At 34.9% G+C, this 24,536-nt stretch overlaps 2 protein-coding genes across 2 annotated transcripts; both read left to right on the plus strand.

Moving 5' to 3' along the window:
• Positions 1–7,478: 7,478 nt before the first annotated feature.
• Positions 7,479–8,602, plus strand: LOC145017922 (60S acidic ribosomal protein family). Its single transcript, XM_078975868.1, has 2 exons — positions 7,479–7,754; positions 8,288–8,602. The coding sequence occupies exons 1-2, from the start codon at positions 7,557–7,559 to the stop codon at positions 8,450–8,452; spliced, it is 363 nt and encodes a 120-aa protein (XP_078831994.1). The 5' UTR covers positions 7,479–7,556; the 3' UTR covers positions 8,453–8,602.
• An 11,172-nt stretch (positions 8,603–19,774) lies between these two features.
• LOC145014076 (uncharacterized) lies at positions 19,775–22,898 on the plus strand. The gene is made up of 8 exons (XM_078972445.1): positions 19,775–19,947; positions 20,753–20,804; positions 20,909–20,968; positions 21,052–21,374; positions 21,775–21,969; positions 22,065–22,130; positions 22,230–22,566; positions 22,644–22,898. The coding sequence occupies exons 2-8, from the start codon at positions 20,771–20,773 to the stop codon at positions 22,664–22,666; spliced, it is 1,038 nt and encodes a 345-aa protein (XP_078828571.1). The 5' UTR covers positions 19,775–19,947; positions 20,753–20,770; the 3' UTR covers positions 22,667–22,898.
• Positions 22,899–24,536: the final 1,638 nt, after the last annotated feature.

A 24,536-nucleotide genomic window follows, 5' to 3' on the forward strand; every position in this document is an offset into this window, starting at 1 on the left:
TCGTGTTCGACAAATGACGACGAAATAATATCATCAATTTAGCATTTATTTTGTGGGTAACTTCAACCTCATGATCATCCTCATCATAAATGACATCCAACAAGCCTTGGGCATCTAGATGATTCTGGATATCTTGACTCCAATCCAAATAGTTCTTGCTGATGACATCCAAGATAAGGAAATTAATTTTGATCGACATTTTCCTACAACGATAGGAAAAATAATAGAATAGTTATCATATAAAACAACATGTTTATATGTTTATGGTTTGCATTAGCACAAATTGTGTTTCAAAACGGGAGGCTCGAGAAACACATGATTTGCTACACTTTGTTTGAGAAACAAAAGATTCACTATAATGAACTTTGTTTTTCGAAACGACAAGTTCGAGAAACACAAGTGTGAAAAAAATCTCATTGATCGAACAATGGGTCGATTCAAGCATATCATCTAAATTTGTTATCAATGCGTTGATGTATTTAAAGATGATCCATAATTTGTCCACATAAATGTGATATGTATTTGGTAGATGGTAAAACTCATGTTTGAGAAGAAAAAAGCCATTGAAATTCTACCATTATTAAGAGTTATAAAACAACTTTTAGAAAATTTAAAGGTTAAAAAAACCATTTATGTCACATAAAAAAGTAACCACATGTTCATATATATATATATATATATATATATATACACACACACACACATATACCTTAATAAGTATTTAGCCTCACATGCTGAATTTTAAGAGGTATACACCTTAAAATAACATTTATAATAACTTTAAGCATTAAAATTATTTGATTGACAGTTAAAAAAATCAAGGACCTAAGGAGTTGTTTTGACCTAACTCATTCCCTTATCTCGACATTTCCCCATATGTGGTAGTTTCTGTTCTTTGTTCATATAAATTTGAAGACACATTCACTAAGTCAATCATCACATTGATCTAACATGGGACTCTCCAAAAACCCTAACCCTCATCACATTGATCTGGCATGGGACTCTCCAAAAACCCTAACAGTCGAACTTTACCACAGTGATTACATCTTCTTAAAAAAAAAAAACCCAACTTTGGCCTCCTACTATGTAACTGTTCTCTGCTCCACCTCAACCATCATCACCACCACTGTTCACCACCGCCTACTTCATCTCCATCATCCACCAATACATCCATCTTTTTAGGTTTGGTTTTTATCTTTATTGCATATGTTTGTACTTTGCTTTCCTCCATATCTCGCCTCTTCATTGCTGCGCTGACCAAACATCACATTCTCCATCTCTACCACCTCTGACACTCACCACCATCATCACACCACACAACCAATGTAAAGCCGCACAACTTAAACACCAAAGACCAGTCGCCTCCTACAAAACCCTATGCTCACAATCACATGATCTACAATAAATTTTAGTATATTCCCTCTTCCCTCAAAGATAAGAAAGTATTTGTTAGAATTTTAGTTTTTTATTCGCTTTTTAGCTGGATTTCTTACGATTTAGGTTTTTTTCCATACATTTATGTTCGTTGTTTTTGCAGGTTTCTTTTAATTGGTATTCCTCATATTCAACTAACTCAACTAACATTCAGCCCATTCAGTCGGTCAAACATTATCTATATGAACAAATCTTCTCTTTACATTCGTCTTTTGAAATTTGTAAATCATTATCTTGACTTTTATCTCCCCCGTATGCCACAAATCACAAATTTCCATGGCTTGATTTTAGTATATTGGATTTGAATAATTTATATTTCCTTAGAATTACATATCTTGGTATTCACATCCCCCAAATCTCTCTCTCTCTCTCTCTCTCTCTCTATCTCTCAATTGATCGACCCTCCTGGTAGAATGAAAAAGTGTTTGGTTGTCTCTAGCTTTTGGCTAATTGCAACCCAACATACCCTTACTCTGGTCTCTCGATGAAACCGACCACCTCATATTAAGGACTAAGCTCCACAAGGTGAGCTCCATTAGGTTAGATTTTTTTTCTGGATCCAATGTTTAACTAATAATATTTTTTTTGATTTGTTCTTTTATTATTTTCTTTATCAAGTTCTGGTTTGTATACTTTTCTTAATTTCATTATTTTCGGGATCCAGGCTTCCATTTTTTGGAAACATTGAATTTTTGATATCTTAGGTTCAATTTTTTTGGTGAATAAACCCTTCTCTGTAAGATACCCTATAAATCTCTATAATTAATTCTAAATTGTGTTGGCTTTTTTGTTGTATTAATACCATTTTCAGTTGTTGCGGATTTGATTCAAGCAATTCCATTCTAAAGCTACAAATGAAGACCAAAAGTTAAACTTGTAAGCATCTTTCCATTTTTTTTTATTTCTCATCTGTTTTGGTTTTTAATTTCCATGGTTGGAACTTCATTTTTTTTTTTTGCCTTTTCATACTTTTTGTTTTTTGATTTCCTAAATGAAGATAATTATTAAAAATTTGCAAACGTGTTTTCAGGTTTAAAGTCATCAAATTTTAATCATGCTTTCTTCTCTTATGAATATATTTTGGTTTTGCATATTTGAAGTGAGACTTATCGGTTTCTATTATTATGTATATGTTGCAAATGGTTTTATTTGAATTGAGACTTACCAGGTGTGTGATCTCCATTGTTCTGCTTCTAGAGTGACTGTTTGACCTCTTATATTAATTGTCCTAAAATCGATGGCCCATCCTTTTTTTCTCGATACATGTGTGTGTGTTAATTTTGTGTGCTAAATTTTATAAAAAGACTAAAAAATCAAAATGGGGGAAGTTGAAACGTGAATTTATTCAAGCTTCATGTTTTTCTAAGAGTGTGTGTGTGTGTGTGTGTGTTTGTGTATCTATGTAAACTTAAGTATTTTTTTTATCTTCACTGTCCCAATGGGTCAAACAGGTAAGTAGAAGACTCGATTAAAGAAGAACTGATGTTTGTTCCTTTTAACATGCAGGCCGTAAAAAGTGAAGCAAGTTTGATGCTTGATTCTATGTATGATGAAACACAAAATGGATATATGGAAATGGACAACATGAATAATATACCCACAAATGTTGTGTGAAGTGTCTTCTTGAGTGAGATCCATCTCTTATTCAACGTACTACTGCCTTTCACATAGTTGCTGCTAATGAACAGAGTGAAGTGGTAACTTTTTAACTTTTCAATCTTTTAACTCTTTAAAGACATTTCTTAGATTAATTGAGCAAAAAATGACTTTTGCTGTTATGGAAACATGGGGGAAATAGAGAAAAACAGAGGATTGGGTTGTGGAAAGAAGGGCACTAGGGGTAATTTATACCTGCCAAACTTATTGGAAAGATCGGTGTGTAATGATCAGACTGTCATTGTAAAATGTAAATATGACACAATATTTTTATATATGACAAACATGAAAAGAAGAGCACTAGGGGTAATTTATACCTGCCAAACTTATTAAAAAATCAAATGTGTTTTCGAATTTACAGTACATAGTACCCAACACAATCTTTACTGAATTGGTATGATCATATAACCATGTTACATTTTATTCTTTGTATTCGGTAGAAGTTTGTATTAAACATCTTTAAGTTATTGATATATAATATTTATTTTTTTCACGTATTCACTTTAGATATCCAAACAAAAAAAAATCCTAACATTTAAGTTGGTTACATAAATTTCTTTTTATCAAAATCCAATGTACGTAAGAGACTAAGAAGAATTAAATTGTGCAAGAGAATAAAATATATTCATTACAAAACCTACAAAGGCACCAATAACAAAGTCAAATTGCCCCATGGAAATATATATGACTGAGTTTTAGTTTTTCTTCCATACAACACCTTATAAAAACAAATTATGATGTATTATTTGCACTCTTTATCTTTTTGGTGTAAAATTTTTATTTTATAGTTAAATCATATTGACTTTTACGCTATTTAGTTGACCTAATTTAAGTTCAAACATACTAATTTACATAAAATATAAATAGAAAAGTATAAATAAAAAGAAAAAACATCATAAATGGTCCCTGTGTTTTCCCAGATTCTGAAGTTTAGTCCCCATGGTTTAAAAACCTCATAGATGGTCCCTGTATTTTCAAAACTTTTGACGATTGGTCCTTATTGCTAACTCCGTTAACTTTTGTCCGTTAATTGAGGGGCATTTTCATCATTTCACACCACAGGGACCATTTATGATCTTTTCAGTTATTTAAAAGAAAATGAAATAATATGCAAAGGGGTCTCTCTCCAAATATATCACTTAATTTAATCCAATTCACAGATCCATCTCAAATGGGTGTTTCCCAAATCGATTCACAACACCCACTTTCCGTTTATTCGTCTTTAGCTACAATCATCCATTTCGCCACTATAAATTTTGAAGAAGATGACGAATCTTATCAATACAACGACGATGGTTACCAAAATTTAAGAACTTTGTTTATAAAAGAATTTGGGATTTTGGGTTTGTTTGTTTTTCCAACAATTTCGAAGAAGCGAGATGGAACGAAGAAGAAAACAATGAACAATTCGGAGAATAACAAGGCCTGCAGACTCCGGTGGGTGTGTTGTTGAGCCAGTAAATGTCGAACATCACTCGGTTCACTCGGTGTTCAGATTCAGACTCTGTTCGAAAGGTGAGATTGAATCTGTGAGCGTTAATTCGTCATCTGCTATGGTTTTAATGTGTAGGGTTTAGAAAAAAAAACTTGATTTCAATATGGGTTTACAAAACGCATATGGTTTGAAGATGAAATCAAAATCGACCCCCTTTCCAGATATGAAGCTTCAGAAGAAGAAGAATCAAGATTTTGATGTTTTTCTCATTCGACGGTGGAGGAAATTCGAAGAGGGTGGGACCCCGCTTTGCTGAGGGTATGAACTTGAAGGGTGTTTTGCCGGAGTAATTTAAATCAATTGTCAAGGCTTACGAATTTAGGTTTCAAAAGAATCAGTTCATTGAAGCTTTACCTCCGTTAAATGGGTTGATGGATTTGAGGTGGGCGTATTTCAGTTATGGCCAATTTGATTCAGGTTCGTCGAATTTCTTCCTTGGACTCGACAGTTTAGAGGTTTTAGCTTTGGATAGCAACCCTCTCAAAGCTACCACCGATTGGTCGATTCCGATTGATCTTCAGAATTCCGCCCAATTACAGAATCATTCATTGATGAGTTACAATTTGGCCTGAACTTTGACGGAATTTCTTGTACTTATGCAGTCTCTTGGGGATCTAAAATTGTTGATGAATCGGATTTCCGGTGGAATTCCGGCGACATTCAACGAGTCTGTGTAAGAATCTTTTGGCCAAATGGTCAATCAGGAGTCGGAATGAGTGGTTCCATTAATGTTATCGGAACTATGGCTTCACGAAAATCACTTTTCCGGCAAGATTCCCGATTCCATCGACGATTTAACTGAACTCAAAGAATTCAACATCAACAGCAATGATCTTATCAAATTAATCCCTGACAGTTTAGCTTCTCTCACGTTGGATAAACTGGATTTAAATAATTTAGAGAGGGAGGGTAGGACCCTTCATTTGCATATTAATTCATTTTTTTTTTAAATAACTGAAAAGATCATAAATGGTCCCTGTGGTGTGAAATGATGAAAATGCCCCTCAATTAACGAACAAAAGTTAACGGAGTTAGCAATAAGGACCAATCGTCAAAAGTTTTGAAAACACAGGGACCATCTATGAGATTTTTAAACCACGGGGACTAAACTTCAGAATCTGGGAAAACACAAGGACCATTTATGATGTTTTTTCAAATAAAAATTTGTGAAATATTTGACCCACATATGAACCATTGTCTTTATATAAATGGATGAATAAAGATTCAATTATAGTAATATAATGGTGAAAGAAATTTGCATTTTACGACAATTAATGATTATAAAAAAACTATCATTGTCAATACAGTCACCTAATGGTTTTTAATAAAGGCTATAATTGGTTACAAACATTTCAATGTGACATCTATAGTTATTTTATATTTGATGTATTTAACAGGTGTTTATTTACATAAGTTGAAATGATCCAATTTACGATTAATATAACCATTTTTTTAAAACTCTTATAATGAACTTGACTCTATTTTTAAAGGCACCAATCAAAATCAAACGAATAGAAACAAGGGGTGGGCGTTGGCTGATACCCCCTTAAATGTTTGGAATCGATAGTTTATAGAATTTTGAAATTAGAACCAGCGGATCTTTAGATTTTAGAATCGAACCGGTGACATCAGTTCCTTAATCATCGGCTCACCGGGTAGTCAATGGGTAATTGTTCTAGAAGAAAAAAAAAAATCAGAACCAGAGTCGAACGCTATCCTTTCCAAACTTTAGGAATCAGAACCACTCACATCGGTTCCGGTTTAAACATATATTTGTAAAGAATCCAAACTTTTCATTTTTAATTCTTATTAATTTCGTTTTTGCTAGCATAGATTTTATCGGTAATTATTTAGATGGATTAAACTATCTGCACAAAAGAACTAATCGCCTTTAGAAATTAATTTTTTGAAAAAACTATTCACACCCGTCGTTTAGCACGGGTAATATATATATATATATATATATATATATATATATATATATATATATATATATATATATATATATATATATATATATAGACACAAGTTATGTTTGTCCCACTAACTGTTTTATACAATGTCATTAATACCAACGTTGGTAATAATCATAGTAAAGCATGATGGATATGAACTATGGAGGGTATTTGTGACATGATCTTTTGACAAAAGAAATGATAAGTTATCAAGACTACAATGATCATTACTGTAATTTATGTGTCCATCAAAAAAATTGTTGATGTAGGAAATTTAAATCCCTAGAGGTCTCGTATTGTGATTATGTGACATTGAAAACATTTACAGAAAAAAAAATCAACATCAAAATAAACAATACCCAATAAATTCTTCTATCTCCCTTTTGATGTAGGAAAATTTTCCATTTTCCCAAAATAATACCAAATGGAAAAAAAAAAGATGGAGTTAAGGAGTATCAAGAAAGATTTATTTCACAATTAGAGAAAATAAAACGACAAATGTGGAGTATGATGCTTCAAAGCTCGAGCAAAGTGTTGATATCGTGTTGTAAGGCAAATTAGCTTAGGTTAATGATGCTGCAAAGATTTTCATTAGACAATGTGAATGTGTGATACAAAAGTACATGACAATCCTTTATATAAGACAATGAGGGCAAATAATTATAACTTGCTACTTATAAACTACATAAGTACCATCAGTCACTGCTAACATAAATGAGTTACAACAAATGTAAAATAAAGTTGTCGTTAGACCCTTTATTTTAATTATAAATAGAATATAGTAATAGTAATAAAAATAAAGCAAGATTAAAGGTTGATTATGGATCTTGAGCCAATGTTACGAGGCCACGAGGGTGTTAACCCTAGGGACAAAATTGTCTTTTAGATGGTAGTTAGGGTTTTGCTTCTCTTTAAAGCACACACCTATATAAATCGAAAAATATCACCACGACCCTCCCTCTCACGAATTATACATACAGCCGCTGCTTGTGATTTCAACGAAGAAGCACCGGAAAATGGGAGTTTTCACATTCGTCTGCAAATCCTCCGGCGGCAAATGGACTGCCAAGCAGCTAAAGGGAGACCTTGAAGGCTCCGCCGACTCTACCTACGCTCTTCAGAGGTCTCTTGTTCAGGCCGCTTATTCTTGCGACTCTTCCGGTGGCATCCAGTCTTCTTTCAGCTATGTCCTCCCCGATTCTGCTGTTTTTCAGGTATAATTTCGCTTTGATCTGTTCATATCTGTTTGTCTCTATGTCAACTTTGAATGTCGCTGTTGGTTATGCTGGTAAATCGTTGATTAGTCCTTAATCATGGTGAATTTGCTTTGTACATTTGATTTAAATGTTAGAACTAAACGTATCTATTATCTTTGTGTATCGTATTTCGCTAGATCTAACTCTGACATAGTAGACGACAATCACTGTGCACAATTTACTATGTATTTTGATTTAATCCGAGCGATTCCTGTTCTGCTATCTCTTGAACATAAAATCAAAATATTTGAGCATCTGTAATTCTGTTTACAACTTTCCCTTGTTTTTTTTGGTTTTAAATATCAGATTTATTTATAAAATTTCTAACCAAAACTGATAAATTGACTATTCATCAAATTTGAAGCTAAGAGTAATTTAGTAGTAGCTCATTTGTTTTGTGAGGTTAAATTGTTAGGTAAGACTCTTTAGTCGTTTATTCAAACACCAAAAAACTGTTCTACATATAAATACTTGGAGTCTCTTATGTGCAGGTGATAATTGGTGGTGGTGGTGGTGGTGGCTCTTTTGGTGGTGGTGCTGCAGCAGCATCAGCACCAGCTGGAGGTGCAGCAGCTGCTGAAGCACCTGCTGCTGAGGAGAAGAAGGAAGAGAAGGAGGAGAGTGATGATGACATGGGTTTCTCACTCTTTGATTAATTCTTCTATTTCTTTATACAATGTTATGTTCATCTTATGTTTTCTTATCAAGTTTTGATATTGTTGGTAGATTATTGGTAATGAGATTTTTGTTAAACTCTTATGGTGGATAATGTTTCTGGTATTGAAATAGCACTTTGAATTCTTGAATTTTCGTTTGATCCCTAATGAATTGCTTTATGTGATTTGAAGTTGCCTTCAAAGAATCAAGTAGCACATTCTTATGAGAGGACTTTAGGCCACAACTTGGGAAAATTCTAATCAATTTTCCTATTTACTGTTTACAAATTAATCTGTGATAAAGTTCGAAGGTATGTGCTTTATACTTAACTTGTGTCACACTAGGGGTGTGTTCAAGAAAATTGATAATCTAATTTAACTTGACAGAATAAAAAAATTGATTGTTTACTGGTTTTCCAATGTTTAATATTATGAAAAATTGAACCCTCCTAGACATCCTTCTCCCCTTGGGCCTAGTTTGAGTCCAGACTCCTGATTTGTTTTTTCCCAACTGAATCCATTATGAATATATTCTAACTTTGAATTCCAAAAAAAAATAATTTAAACAGAATTCAATCAATTCATCAAATTTAAAACACAAGAAACGGAGGTTAATTAAGGTTAAAATGTGATGTGGTTTAACTATACTGATTGACAAGTGTAAACTAATGTGACATTTGTCACTCTTTGACCTGCCGGCCAAACTGTAGGGAGTCGGGAAGTGGTGAAAAAGTATGAAAAGCAAATAGGTGAAAGAAATTAATATCTTGTTACATTAAATGCTGAATGATTCAATGACTCTAAAAATATGTGGTTGTTTGGTAAGCTGTGAATTTGTTGGAAGTTTGCCATTTTATCATTCTCACATAAACAATTTCAAAAATACACAAAACTGTAATTTAATCTACAAATTTCCTTCAAATCATGAAGATTCACCAAGAACACATAATTATAATCAATTAATATTATTATATAAAAATTGCAATGTAATCCAATCTCTTTCTAAACATGAAGATTAATCAAAGTGCCACTAAAGAAATTAAAGTGGTGGTTGTTTTTGAGAAAAGTTTTTTTTTTTTTTTTTTTTTTTTTTTTTTTTTTTTTTTTTAATGTCCGTAGACAAAATGATATTTAAGAAAAAAAAAACCGTTTGATTCTCAAAAAACAAAAGATATAAAAATATTTTGATATTTTTTTTTCCGAAAACACAAAAAAAATTGATTTTAATAGACGTTTTCTAAGTTCTAACCCTAATGTGATTTCATTTTCCACCACCGCCGACCACCGTTGCCACCACCACCTCCTCCTCCGCAAACGCCGACTGTTCGACAAAGCCTACTACACATGACGTTTGGTTTAATGAAAACTCTAACATATTTTGGCAACTGTGCAGGCAATGTTTGTACAAAATATTGATCGAGCTTCCATTATCGACATATATCATGTGGATCAAGGTTTTTCCGATCGAGCCTTTGATAATGAGGGGTTCGGTGCCTTGATGGTTTGGTGATATCAGATTGTTGTGTGTGAACTCTTAGTTGCTCCACTTTTTTTTTTATTGGCATCTTGTTGCTTTCCCATCGAATCATCATTACTTCCACATCGTAGACTATCTTATCCTTCTTCCGGTCTAAGATCTCTTTTTTGCTTCGACTCTTTATTCTTATCACTTTCCCTCTTCAAACTCTCGCAGTCTGTCGTAGCATGACCCAAAATTTTGTGAAAGTCGCAATACTGGTTGGGATCTCTGGGATATGGGTCTTTGACTGTTTCCACAACTTCATTTCCTTTGATTCCCTATGTAACCAAACTTATGGTACTTTCCTACACGATGGGAATTTCCAAGGGATGGGTTATGAGCCCAAGGATAATATTTTTCTACCTTAGACTTAGTTCTTCTCTCCACCCGGGCTTTCTCAGCACTTTCTTCCTCTTGCTCGAGGAAACTATTAACCTTCCTATCATTTCTTCGACATTCTGCCATTTTCTTCCCACCATCTTCCTGAGCAACTTCCCTCCAAACAACCCAACTATAATCATGAGATTGTCGTGGGTAGGCATCTTCGTGCTTATTTTGTTGAACCATTTGAAATATGCCTTGTTTCCGTCCCGTTGCCTACAAATGAATAATATGTGCATGTTGTTGAATTCTCCATTATTATATGAAATTATTACAAAACTATGTATACAACTCTTCGAAACTATAGATGCATAAGAAGACTAGCTAGCCAATATTGTGTTGACCCATATGTGTGTTCCAACAAAGTAAAGGCTCCATAACTTCGGATCCATAGGAATTGTAACGCCCGGGTTTCAGGGTTAAGCATTTTTGTCAATGTAATAGTCTCGGTCAACCATTGTAATTCTTTTTGAAGTAATAAAGGTGAAATATTTGAGTATTATGTGAATTATGTGTGTTTATGTGTTTATTATTTAATTATAAATGTATAATTAATAAAGAATAAAACTGAGCGTCAAAATTAAAGTGTGAGATAATTCCGATATCTCTACATAAAGTTGTAGAATATGTATCAAGGTTTCCGTGCATATAAGGAACGCCGAAATCCGAGTTATAACGAAGAAGTTATGACCCGTCGAAGTTTCACGACAGAACCGACACGATACCGGGAAGCGTAAATAGTGAATTTATGATAGAGTGAGATTTAGCCTTAGCGATCTAAACAAAAGTCGTAGAATATGTTAAACTAAGAACATCGATAAAAAGAACGCCCAAATCTGACTTCGTATGAAGAAGTTATGAGATTTTAAACAGACCAATCATGTCCCGACCTGTTAAAAATATAACTTTAAAAATAAAGTCAAAATTAGCCGACGGAGTCTAAACAAAAGTTGTAGAGTACGTCCCCACCTACGCGTGGATATAAAGAACGTCAAAAACGGAGTTCGTATGAACGAGTTACAAATTATAATAGCATATTTACGTATTAAAATAAAGTATAAATCTTGTATACGTACACACACATATATATATATATATATATATATATATATATATATATATATATATACATATGTATATATCATTAGAAAGGTATCGACGATGCGGTCATTATAAGACTAATGTTGAGTTCTTTCGACATTAGTTTAGTACAAATATCATTAAATCCATTTAAAATAGTATTATAGAGGGGTGTTTAGTTGTTTATATAACTAAAATGTCATTAAGTAATTATGGATGGTAGTTTTTGAAAATTCAATTAGTATAAATAAGAGCCTTGGGCTCTCATATTTCTTGCACCATTCTCTTGATTCAAGAGTCTTTCTCTCCTTATCCCCCGAGCATTTCGGTCCCTCGTGATTCGACTTCTCTTTCTGTAGTTTAGTATAGTAAGGTGAGCGCTGAAGCGCTGCACGAATCTTTCTTAGAAAGATTCAGCGACGAAGTTCTGCCCCTGCAGAGCCCGACTCCTAGCTAAAACCCCCTTGTAAGTAAGTTATGCTTACCTTATTTTAATATAGCTTATATTTAAAATTAGTATTATTATTATGAACTTATAATAAATACTTGGGCTATTATTATGGGTTATATAAGTATTTTTTTTAACGCTTATATAATAATAATAATAGCTAGACTATTAATTAGTCTCGGCGAATAATACACTAAACTCTAGTGGTAATAATACTAGGTTTCGTCGAAGAAAATTCTATTTAAGAAGCGAAGCGCTGTCTGAGTTCGGAATCACCACCTTTTCAAGTGAGTGTATAGTTACTTTCAACTTACACATAGATATGAAGTATTTTATATAAATTACGTGCTATGTGTGCATATTATCTGAATACTTGCTAGCTATGCTAGATGAACGTTGTTATACATGTTTTCAATGATTTAAACTGTATATGTATTTTATATCTACGAAAATGTTGGGGTAAAACATGGGTAGATGTAATAGGTGATGTGTGATAAAATGATGAGAGGCCTCGATGTTGTTGTTGTTGATCCAGTCATCTAGCGGAGTATAGATGACGACCACAGACTGTTCTAGACAGTCCAGTGGAACACTAGCAGACTCGCAACCTGTAGGTGTTTATTTGAACTGTGTGTTTATTTGAACTGTGTGCTCACCAGATGTACTCCATCCCCCACATGGTTACCTATTAGGACATTTATTGCTGAGGAATCTCCTTAGCAGTAGTGTCCGTCCCGATGATGATCCTTAGGCTAGGTCCCTTATGATAGGTGTTTAGGGACGTCAAGTGAGGATAACGGGAACGGGTAATCGGGTTATTGTTGATTGATGAAATTAATAAACTTATTTATTGTGGGTTGAAAACCCTATGTGCTCACCAGGCTCCCAAGCCTGACCCACTCAGTTTTATGTATTACAGGTAGTGGCGCATGAGCATAGGTGTGATGTTTTGGACGAGGGATTACGGATATAGGCCTGTAGATATTAAATAATGTAGTAAGGCTTATATTGTACTGTTTATACTTTTGATCTGTACGAACATGACATCCCGAGTCTTTTAATGAAATACATTTCTATGGAAATGCTTTTGATAAATCTTTATCATATTATTGTTTTGGGACAAAATTCCGCAACCCTTTTATTAAAAGATAACTCTGATTTTGAAATAAAGTATAAACAAAACCGGTCTTTTCTGGCCGTGATTTTGGGGATGTCACAGGAATCATCTTGACGGCCCACTAGAAGTTTGAGGCATGATCATTTGGATCTCCAGTACCAATATACATCTTACTTTGGGCCTTTTGAGCCCCACCGGGATTGGCGTTTCATTGATATCGTCTATGAGTGGATTCCTGAAGCTAACGTTATCAAAGGCTTTATTGTATTCTCTAACTTCTACAACACTTTGTGGCATCTTTTTCATTGGTTCATTCTTCGCTCTCCCTACATGTTCACCTTTGTCGTGATTTCGTCGATTCTTTCCTGCTTTGCATTTAGAATTGCTTGAACTATATCTATGAATGGACATAAGTTCCCAATCTTTCTCTATATGTGCATTCTAATTTTCCTTTTCTACTCGTCGTTTTTTCATGGCCTTATACCTTTTAAAGGCTTTGTATTCTTCCATTTCTTGTTCTTTGGTTGTGAGTTCCACTTCGTTTCCCATAGATTGAATTTTTCGGACCGGAAGGTGTCACCATGCTTCAATTTTTTTACTATTGTTGCTACTTAAGGTGTGTCTGTAGGAACTTCTAAAGATTGCATTCTCAGAATCGAACAAGAGTCGTCGATTGGATCACTACCAGTGACCATTTGTTGCGTGGTCCCATGGATGGCGACACTTGATGCAACTCTTATTCTCCAGATCTATTAGCAAGTTCAAGCCTGGATATCTTGAAGTGTGTAACGCTAAGTTTTTGGCATGTTGTTCTTAAAGTGTCATTATTTAAGTTTTGGAAATTTTGTGGCCACGACGTTGTAACACCCATACAATTTATGAAAAATTTAAACTTTTTAAAACCAACCAGAAATCATATTTGTTTACAACCTAGTTTTCAAAACATGTTTAATATCATAGTTTTTCCAAAATCATAACACAAAACACGAGGAGGTGCACGATCAAGCCTTCGCCTTCCCGTGATCGTCTGAGGTATCTGAAACATAACCCAAAACTGTAAGCCTAAATCTTAGTTAGTTTCCCCCAAAATATCGATACAAAACAAATAACACAAATATAATGATAGCATGCAATGTGTCCACAACTAACAGACTGGATTACCCCTGAGCCCAAAACATAAGTCTGGCTTTCCCTATGGGCCCACATCTTATGTATGGCTTGCTCCCCGACCTGATCAGTCATCGAACTGAATACTACTAATCCCTCAGTATGAGTCTAGCATGCCCTTCCTGACTCTCAGCTCGTATATGGAATGCTCATGAGTCCTCAGTATGAGTCTGACATGCCTTCCCTGGCCCTCAGCTCATATCTGGCATACTAATAGGTTTGTTGGCCTACCGCCTCAACCGCACCGCTCTTCTCGAGCTTCCGTGCCTACAACTTACAGCCGACCAACACCGAGTATCTTGGCCTATCACACAAACCAGGACCGCCTCAACCCAAACCAAACACAAAATGTCGACATATAAACAATCAGGATAAAGTAGGCACATAATACATGAAAACAGTAATCATACAACTCACTACTACCCACTAATCCTCTCACAACATACAGTCCCACTACCAGCTACCCCCATAGAATGTGTAACCATACTGTAGCCAAAGATGAGATAGCCACCCAAACATATGGTCCTACTCTAGAGCCACAACCAAACAAGGAACATACAAGAGAAACTAGACCATGGTTCTCAGGCTATCCTACATGACCACAGACGGTCCATAAGGGCACTCCATAGATGATAATTAGCAAGCACATATAACATACAGTTCTATAGGTTGTTACCACAAAGCTACATACTCAATACCAGGAGACATATCTAACAGATCATTACAACATAACAACTTAATCAATACCAGCACACAGATCTCACAGATCACTATAGCATAACAACATACTAAATATCAACAATCCAAGGAATGTATGGCTGTATATACTCAGAGGTGAGATAATCACCCGGACAGGTGATCCTACTCTAGAATCACAACCAAACAAGGAACATGTAAGAGGGTTTAGATCAAGAGTCCTTAGTATATCCTACATGACTATATACAGTCCCTAGGACATCCTTCTACTAATAGATAACCAAAACTAGTGGGCCAACATTGGTGCCTTCGACCCGTGGGTACAGTGAGGCGAAACTCACCTCAATATGCGCATAGATAATCACCATAGTGACGAAGAACTCTACCAGCTTCGACTCACTTCCAATCACCTATAGGAAGATGCTTGAGTTAATACCCGATAGTCACTTGCAACAGTGACCACCTCACATGAAATGACAATTAGGGTTTCACATAAAATGACGATTAGGGTTAAGTAAGAACACTTAATCCATTAAGGACTTAATCACTTAAAGGTGTGGTTGATTAAGGTTTGACTTAGTCATTCTCGGGTGAAATAATAATCCAATCAACAGCCCAAATACGTGCCCGATCAATTTCCAAAATAAAGCTTCCTGATTCTAGGATTTCCACATAAAATGATAACTAGGGTTAGTGTTCCACACGTAACCCGTTAAGGACTTAATCCATTAATTCCAACATTGCATTAAGTTAATTGTAGATAATTATTAAGTATTATTTTAAGTTCAATTAATAGTTTTAATGCGAGCCTCCACTAACTCCAAAAACTAAGGTTTCTTGACATTAGGGTTTTCTAAACCCTAATTAAGGTTTCCAACCCAAACATGTGCCACTCGGATTAAAGTTAATTGTTTATATAATTTGGTGCTTAATAGGTCGAGCACCACCCATTGCCACCTCGGGCAGTGGTGGACAACGACGGTCCATGGCGGCAACCGCCATTTTTAATGGTGGTGGTGGTGGTGGTGGTGGGTTTCCTTCAATTCTTCGGCTAAGAAATGCTCATACAATCTCAAACCATTAAACACACACATAAACACTATAACACACACAACCACCACTTATGGTGGCTAATGGCGGTAGAAAGAGCAGAAATGGCGGCAACCACCATGGTTGGCTGCCATGGTGGTCTTCTTGTTCTCCGGCTAACAACACACGCCAAACATACTGAAACACGCACACATACACGAGCAAAAACACCCACCACGCTTGTACTTTGGTCTTAGAGGAGGAGGACAACGGAGGGGCAACGAAAGTAATGACATAATGAAGCATCGGCAAACGGAAGAAACAAGGAAGAATGTGTGCGATCCAACCGCGAAAAGCAGCAACAATGACCACAACGATTCCGATCTCCCTGACCGACACGATGTCGGTCTTACGGATCTTGTCTTCGCCGACAACAGGAATAACGACGGTTGCTCGACTCGGTTGGTGGCTTACGGCGATGATAAGAAGGTAGCGGCGGATGGAAGTTGGAGGGGTGATAAGGTGGTGGCTGGTGATGTTAGTGTTACGGTTTCGATTTACATGAACCTTAAAAATGGGAGGGGAAAAGGACGGGTTCAAATCCTATGTTCAAATAAAACTTTGATACATTTTTACAAGTTTGGTCCCTGACTTTACATATTAGTTTAGATAAGGTCTAATATTTACACTACAACCCCTGCTTTACAAAATTCCTTACGTTTCAAGTCTGCATGTTACAATTTTGACCCTATATACTAGAAAATATAACTTTTAATACCCAATGTGTACACCCTGCTAATTTAATACGACTTAGGGATAAAATAAAATATAAAAAAAAATACATCTCAGGGTTTTAGGGATTATTATTTATTCATTTAATTATTATTATTTTTTTTATTAAAAGGGAATGTTACAATTCTCCCCCACTTAAATTAGATTTCATCCTCGAAATCAGCTTCCGCTTCTACTTCATGATGCACTCCCCCACAATGACCAAGACGACCAAAAATTTGCAGTATCAATTGGTCTCCGAGCTTCTCAGCTAAACACCAACACTCTACTCCTGCACCAAAAGGGCATCACTGCAATGAAAATTAACTGATCTCCTATTGAACTGAACCACACTCTTACTCTGATTCAATAGCCCAAATGAGTTATCCACCGTCAACAATAAGGCTTACCCGTGATCAGACGATAACAGACAAGCAAACCCTCAACCTGAGCTCCTAACACCTTAGGGCCTAAGCACAAGCACGTCCTATGGACGTTATCACGACTAAAATAAATACGAATCGAAGGGAAAATCCTACAGCTGATTGTGATCTTGTCGCGAAACTCGAATATTTAGCAATTACGCAGAAGTTTGGAACTTAGAGAAATCTGACTGAGAACCGAACCTTGGTACAAAGTCTCCCTGCCACGAGGTTCCACTCACCCCTACTTGAAATATGCTAGAAATTGAGAACTACATAGTCCTTCGAAACCAAGAGTAACTCAAACTCTGCCTCTCGTTTCCAACCCCTGATATCTTGATACATGGTAGGATCTGAATCCACAAATCATTCATACATTCCAAAACACATATAATCAAGGATAAAGATAATCAATCCATTCATACTAAGAATTCAATCAGAATAGAGCTAATAACATAATTCCATTCAACTAATCATCTAAGATTACATCTGAACCTCGAAACAAAAAAAATTACAGATAAATACCAATACTACCACAACATCTAACTAGAAGAACTACCAACTTAAGTCTCGGTCATCGGGACCCCCACGGTCCCCTGACGACCATCGGGTAACTGCCAAGCTAAGGGTGTAGGATCCCACACCTTTTTGAGAAACGGACAGTGAGCTCTAATGTGGCCTTCCTGACACAATGAAAACTAACTCGCACACTCTTCCTGCAGTCTCTACCAAAATCGCCCTCCTCGCCACACTAACGACATGGAACAGATCTGTGTCTCCCTCCAACTGATCTTGAACTCTGGCCGACAGACTTAAACCGCTTCGCTGCAGGCTGGGACTGATCCGGAGCCTAATACTGCTCCCTCTCCTGTGTCCCTATCTCAATCTCTCGCCTCCTCGTGGCATCCTGAAGCTCATCGAGAGAACCATAACGCTGGATGGACACGAATTATTGAATATTTGTCTTAAGCATGCTCAAATACCGAGTCATCTGAGCCTGCTCTGTAGCAGTGAACTTAGGACTGAACAAAGCCCTCTTAGTGAACATCTTGGTGATCTCCGTCATCGACTTGGTTGTCTGTCTCAGATCCAGAAACTCATGTGCCAGTCTCTCCCTCTCTACCAGGGGAACATACCTTGCACGTAACATCTCCGAGAACTATTCCCAAGTTTTCGCACCCCCTACTAAGGAGTATAAGAACTAGTCACCAATCTCCACCGATCCCTTGCCCCCAACCTAAGAAGGTTTAGGGCGCACTTGACCTTCTGGTTATCTGGACAAGAACACGTAAAGAAACAACCCTCCATGTCAAACAAACATCTCATCGCCTGACTACCTTACTTGACTTTGTCCCTAAAAGCATGTTTTCCGTATGCATCAAGTCTCATGTTCTGCTGAAACATTGAGCATAACCCAATGACTTACCCTGATTGCATAGTCATCAGTGTAATAGTTACTTGTATGGTCTTTAAATGCCAAAGGGTTATTCATGTCCCTGACCTCCTAATCTGAGGTATGACATAGTACCATAATGAATTGACAGTGAATCTTTGATTCTAGATTGTAACTAACTCTATGATGTAAGGATTAAACCATTTCTTGCTGATGAGTTATCACTGTTGATGATTCACGCTGATTCCACCTCAGTATGACTGAAACAATTCATTTTCTTCTTACTTTCATCTTTAAAGCCTTATGATTCAGCGTAGTGTACCATACGCCGATGAGAGCTTGAAAAATTTATGTCGATGGTTAAGCTAAAACACCACAACTTATCACATGTATCATACCACTCTTGCCATTTTTCTTCTAATAAAAGTAATTAATGATATTTTTCCATTTGATGAATTTTAAAATGGTTTAATATTTTAAAAAAGAAAACATTATACCTTTTAACCCATACAAAGGGTGTTTATAGTTTGAGACTTTAGAGGCGTGGATTAAAGAACATAAAAAGGAGAAGTGATGCGTCGTAGATATTGTTTCAAAGAGATGGATACATTTTTTAGAGCAAAAGATGTATTTTAGGAAACTTTAATAGTTCAGATGCTTTTCAAATGTTGACCGATTATGAGAAATACTTAATGATTCATAGGTAATTTTATCCTTGCCAGTTGCCAAGCGCTATGATTTTTTAGTCATTCATAGACTAACTTTTTATTGAATTACTAGAATGCTTATAAAAGACTCAATAACTCAGAATAGAAAAGTAACATATCCTTTTAAGTCATATATATATATATATATATATATATATATATATATATATATATATATATATATATATATATATATATATATATATATATATATATATATATATATATAACAATTTTTGCCATAAATAATAACTTATGCTTTAAAAAATTATACAATATTACAAAAAACCTTTAAACTTGTGCATATGATAAATTTTTTTAGCTCCCTAGTGATAAGTCGTATTTGATGAAATCATTTAGATCGTTACATATGAGGTTGGGTTGAGTTTCTTTTTAATCCACGTGTCTTGCTATAAGTCCGAGAACCCATTATTATCCGTAAGCAGAATCACACCCGATTACGATCATCAAGTTTGACCAATCATTCTCAATAGTCCCCACAATATCTGCATAGGTCCACGTGACAATAACGACAAACTTCCTTTTATTGAAAATTACGACACTGCCACCATGCCTGCTCTGCTCTGCATGTACTTTGCTTAACAGTACCTTCGGAGCACTGTATCTTTTCCTGCTCTTCCTCTCCAACACTCTATCCGTACAATTTCAATAAATTCAAAACCCTAAATACTCGCAATTTCCATCGTCTCCGAACAATCAAAACAATTCTCCCTTCCGTTGCACGTTTTCCGATCAGAATCGAAGGTAACATCATCCAAATATCTTCAATTTGCATCTAGATTTCTTGTTCTTGTTGATTTTTTCGATGTCAGTTTACTTCGTTCTGTTGAAATTTGTATTTGATGTCATCGATATGAGTTTTGCAGTTCATGTATCATTAATGTGTGTTTGATCATCGTGTGTGTCGATTGATTAAAGTCTCTGTGATCAAGAAATGACATGGCTATTTAAAAATTTCCTATTGTGTCCGGGGTTTTGGGTTGCGGCCTGGATTCTGGAAGGGGGGAGGGGATTACTACTAATTTATTTGTCGGTTCTACTGGATTTTGACACTTAAGCTTTATCCTTTAGCAAATATCTTTGTAGAGTCTCTGTAATTACCTCATACTTCTCGTGATATCTTGATTCATTTGATTTCTGATTTATGGAATATCAAATTTTCCATTAATGTTCTTGTTAGAATCTGATTGATTACCATACCTGACCTTGTTGGTAGTGACTTCCATTACTAATCCAAACAACAATTTGTTACTTGTTTTTCATTTCCCCCTTTTTCCTTTTCTAATGCAATCCTTCCATCCTCTTCAAACTGTTACAATGGGATCTGGATTCTATACATTTTTTATATCTTCTATTTATTAAAGTCAAAACAACATACTGTGAGGACTATTGTAGCACAAGGTATTTTCTATCGTTTTAGTTTTCATGCTACTCTGATGAATTTTTTGGACATCTGCTAGATTACCTCTTGATGTGGTAGGATGAACGATCATAATTTTGACATCACTTAAATGAAGGTTAATTAGAGCTTGCTTTAACTGTATTTCAGATACCTGTCTCCAGAACTATGGATGGCCTTTGGGACCCACCTGATTATCAAGGTTTCCATATATTTTCCTTCAACGTTCATTCTATTATCTCTCTAAATCTCAAATTTATAAGAGAGATCACTAAATGTCTTATGTCATTTTGTTATTGCTTTCAGCAATTGAAGACACTGATTGCAGAAATGATGGATGCCAGTGTGCATTTTGTCTTGCTAATGGTAATTCACTGTCAAATTACTTCACTTTTTACTTATTTATTTATGTTAGTTTCATGTTACAAACTTCTTCACTGAACCTGTAGATGTGGCAGAAGAGGCGGCTGTAAATGAGATAAGTTGCATAGAGGTGCTAAGGATTTTGATAAGCAAAGCAGATACTGACATCATTGAGCTTGAAGATGAACTTATGGACTTACTGAGTCAACTCGCCTGCACTGATGAAGAGTTTTCAAATATGTATTCTATGTGCTTGCGAAAGGAGATTGATTTTCTTGATCGATCAATAAGGAAATTAAAGGATGATGCTGGAGATTATTTGTCAACAACAACCAGGAAACCAGCTGAAAGCATGCTTGATATGCTCATGTCTCTTTTCCATCGTTACATACAAAAGAAAGATAAACAGGTCTAGTATTTGGACACTACCAGATCCCTCTCTCTCTCTCTCTCTCTCATGTTATATAGTACAGATAAAGCAGATATACAAACAATAAAGTATAAAGCAGATATTTAAACAATAAAGCATATGCAAGTGCAATGCCATGCTTAATCTTTCAAGATATATGTTAAAAGGTATAAAGTAGTTGTTGAAGTGTTTGTGGGGTCCACTTTTGAAAGACTACTAGTACTGCCTGTATATCTGCTTTATGCTTTATTCATTATTGTCAGTATACTTGGTTGACAATGCATATTACTCTTATCTTAACCTATATTTTATGCCATAAGATACATATCATATATGTAACAAATACTTCTCTAAAAGAGACAATCTCCTTTATGTTTTATTTTCCCTTTAAAATCAAAAGCTTGCAGATAATATCAAAAGTATTGCAAGCTCCAGCTGTCAAATGCATTCAGACATCCCGTTTAGTGAGAAAAAACAAACAGGAAGCTCTTCAAATGCTAATCAAATGGAGAAAAACAAAAAAGTCATCAACACTTCTTCATTGGAGAAACATAAAATTTCACAGACAAGAGTCAAGACTGAAGAAGTAGAAGATGTAAGTTATGTGGTGCTTAAATTTGTAAAACGTTTCAATAACATAAAATCGTACTATTCAAGTGTTTGTTTTTTGATGTGATACTTTTTATACAGTATAAGAGTCTTTCTCGGGGCTCCATGGAGAAGTGGGAATATCAGCTAGTTAAAATCAAGTCCCAGGTAGGTTTTTATTCTTAGATACAAAATTAAAGAATCTCATTGTATAATATAATATATATATATATTTTTATTAATATTCTATTGATTTGATTGCACCAGACTGATGATGAAAGTATAGGTTCCATAGAATCATCATCCATACCAAAGGCATATACAGACAGAAACTTGAATCCAGATGATCTCCAAGAACAAAATGTCTCAGTTTCTACCAAGATATACAAAAGGAGAGAGAAACTTAATGATTCACCATTAATGTTGCAGACAAGTTCAAGATCACCATGCCTATTAATTGAAGGTGCTGATGTGGCAAACAAGTGTATGGATTGTTATAAACTAGATGATTTGCGGGCTATTGCTAGGCAACGCGGATTAAGAGGTTACTCTAAACTTCGCAAAATAGAACTTGCACAGGCACTAGGAATCAAGATTGTTGAAGGTACCCTTTCTTTTATAATTTTTTTTTTATGAGATTATCATTATATACATATATGTTTTAATTTGATTTGAATGTAGGAAAAAGGAAGCAGAAAAGATAGGAGATGGTGGTGTGGTGAAACTGACATAGTTTGACTCATAGGTATGGCTGGTTGATGGTTGTTTATATACAAAGAGGGGTATATTATATAGAAGTGAAAGAATGAATCGGTATTAGAATTGACATGCTAGATATATATACTTGTTTTGATAGTGAACCCTATGGGAGATATAGTGATGTTGATAGTTGTTTACTGTTATTCTTGGTTGGTATATGGAGGTATTGCTTCTGTATTCTGCGTAAATATACACTAACATTTGCCATTTGGTAGATGTGGTAATACATACTTCTGTATTCAGAAAAAGTAAACTAATAACACCACATAGACCCATTAATAGTTTTTATAAAGAGAAAATAATCATATTTACAGTATCAGTTAAAGCCTTGATTTATAATTTTGTTGTCTAAATTAGTGGTGGATTTAGGAAAAAATCGAACTGGGTCCAATATTTTATAAAGTTTTCCTTCAAAAAATTTCGATACTTCCTCTTCCCTTTCCTTATTTGACAATTCTTCAAACTTGATTGAAATGAGGAGCTAGATCTTTATAATTTAAAAAATGAGCAGGTCTTATTTTTTGTCAATGGAATCTAGGGGTTAAATTTTCTTATGTTCACATTTTTTTATATAAGTTTTCGGATAAGAGTGCATGCTGAGTGGGATCCATGCCCCTCTCTTGGAGTGATGTAGATATTCCAAGGGTCTAGATGTTTGTGTTAATCCGTATAATTGTTCTTATTAGACCATTACAACAAGATAATGGATTTGAAACAAAACCCCTTTGGTATTTGACATCAAAGGTAAACCTAGAATATTTGGATGATGACATTATGCAAAAAGGATCAAATATGACCCACTAAATCATTTACAAAATATTTTAGTTTAAAATCAATAAAATACAATATCGCACAATCATATTTAATTAGAGTTTGAGTAGATAAAATGGGAAAACAATGTGGTGTCATATTTGTCTAAATGTCTGACGTGTCAATACAATGTCATATCAACCACAATTTGATAGCCTTGATTACCTCATTTGTATTGACCATGATATGAATTCAACAATTTCCTCATTCCAATGGAAATATATTATTGTTGTTACTAGTTATATCACACTAATAAGTTAATAAGGTTTTTTTGTAATGTTTGTCAAATCATGATTACTTAACAACTTAACATGATAAATGAGAAACAAACATTCTTATATCTTATTAGTTATTTGATAAATTAAGATAGCATAAGATACTTTTTCTAATACTTATAACACCACCCTAATCAAAATTATGTATCATTTAAACTTATAATAAAATTGCCACCTATAATTTCACGCATAATATTCTTTTAAGTTTTTTTTGGTTCCTCCCTTCCAAAGTTTGCCATGGAACCCTTGACAGATATGAGATTCCCATGAAAATATTCAAATTTGATCTTATTTGGTAATCAATCTTTTTTAAGCATTACATATCAACAAACTTTCAAAGTCGATGTCAAAAATGCTATTTTGACAACTGTGAAAGGGTCATCTGGTTACCTTACTCATGTGGCATGCCACATGGCTTTTTGGTCATCTGACCTAGTCCACGTGTCATTGACACGGTGTCCATATGAGTATTTCCTTTTAAAAATCAATTGTTTTAAATTTTAAAAATTAATTATTGATTTTAAAATCTATTACTATTGTTATGTTTAATGGTGTTCAAGATATGTAGAACACTGTCCATCTCCCACCTTCTTCAAGTTCACAAAAAGGGTTGCAATGTTGAAGAATACTGGTCCTGTCAATTGTCACCATCACATTCATGACCACACCAATAGTTTGTTGACCAAGAATGACATTAACCCTAAAGGAAGTTGAAGAATACAACAAAAAT

Source organism: Lactuca saligna, chromosome 9, assembly GCF_052625555.1.
Source record: "Lactuca saligna cultivar CGN05327 chromosome 9, ASM5262555v1, whole genome shotgun sequence".
NCBI lineage: Eukaryota > Viridiplantae > Streptophyta > Magnoliopsida > Asterales > Asteraceae > Lactuca > Lactuca saligna.

Bases quoted from the DNA above. Each gene is read 5' to 3' on its own strand.
- LOC145017922 (XM_078975868.1), top strand. From the start codon at position 7,557: ATGGGAGTTTTCACATTCGTCTGCAAATCCTCCGGCGGCAAATGGACT. The intron at 7,755-8,287 runs GTATAATTTCGC...TCTTATGTGCAG, and splicing joins CCGATTCTGCTGTTTTTCAG to GTGATAATTGGTGGTGGTGG.
- LOC145014076 (XM_078972445.1), top strand. From the start codon at position 20,771: ATGGATGGCCTTTGGGACCCACCTGATTATCAAG. The intron at 21,970-22,064 runs GTAAGTTATGTG...CTTTTTATACAG, and splicing joins AGACTGAAGAAGTAGAAGAT to TATAAGAGTCTTTCTCGGGG. The intron at 22,131-22,229 runs GTAGGTTTTTAT...TGATTGCACCAG, and splicing joins TAGTTAAAATCAAGTCCCAG to ACTGATGATGAAAGTATAGG.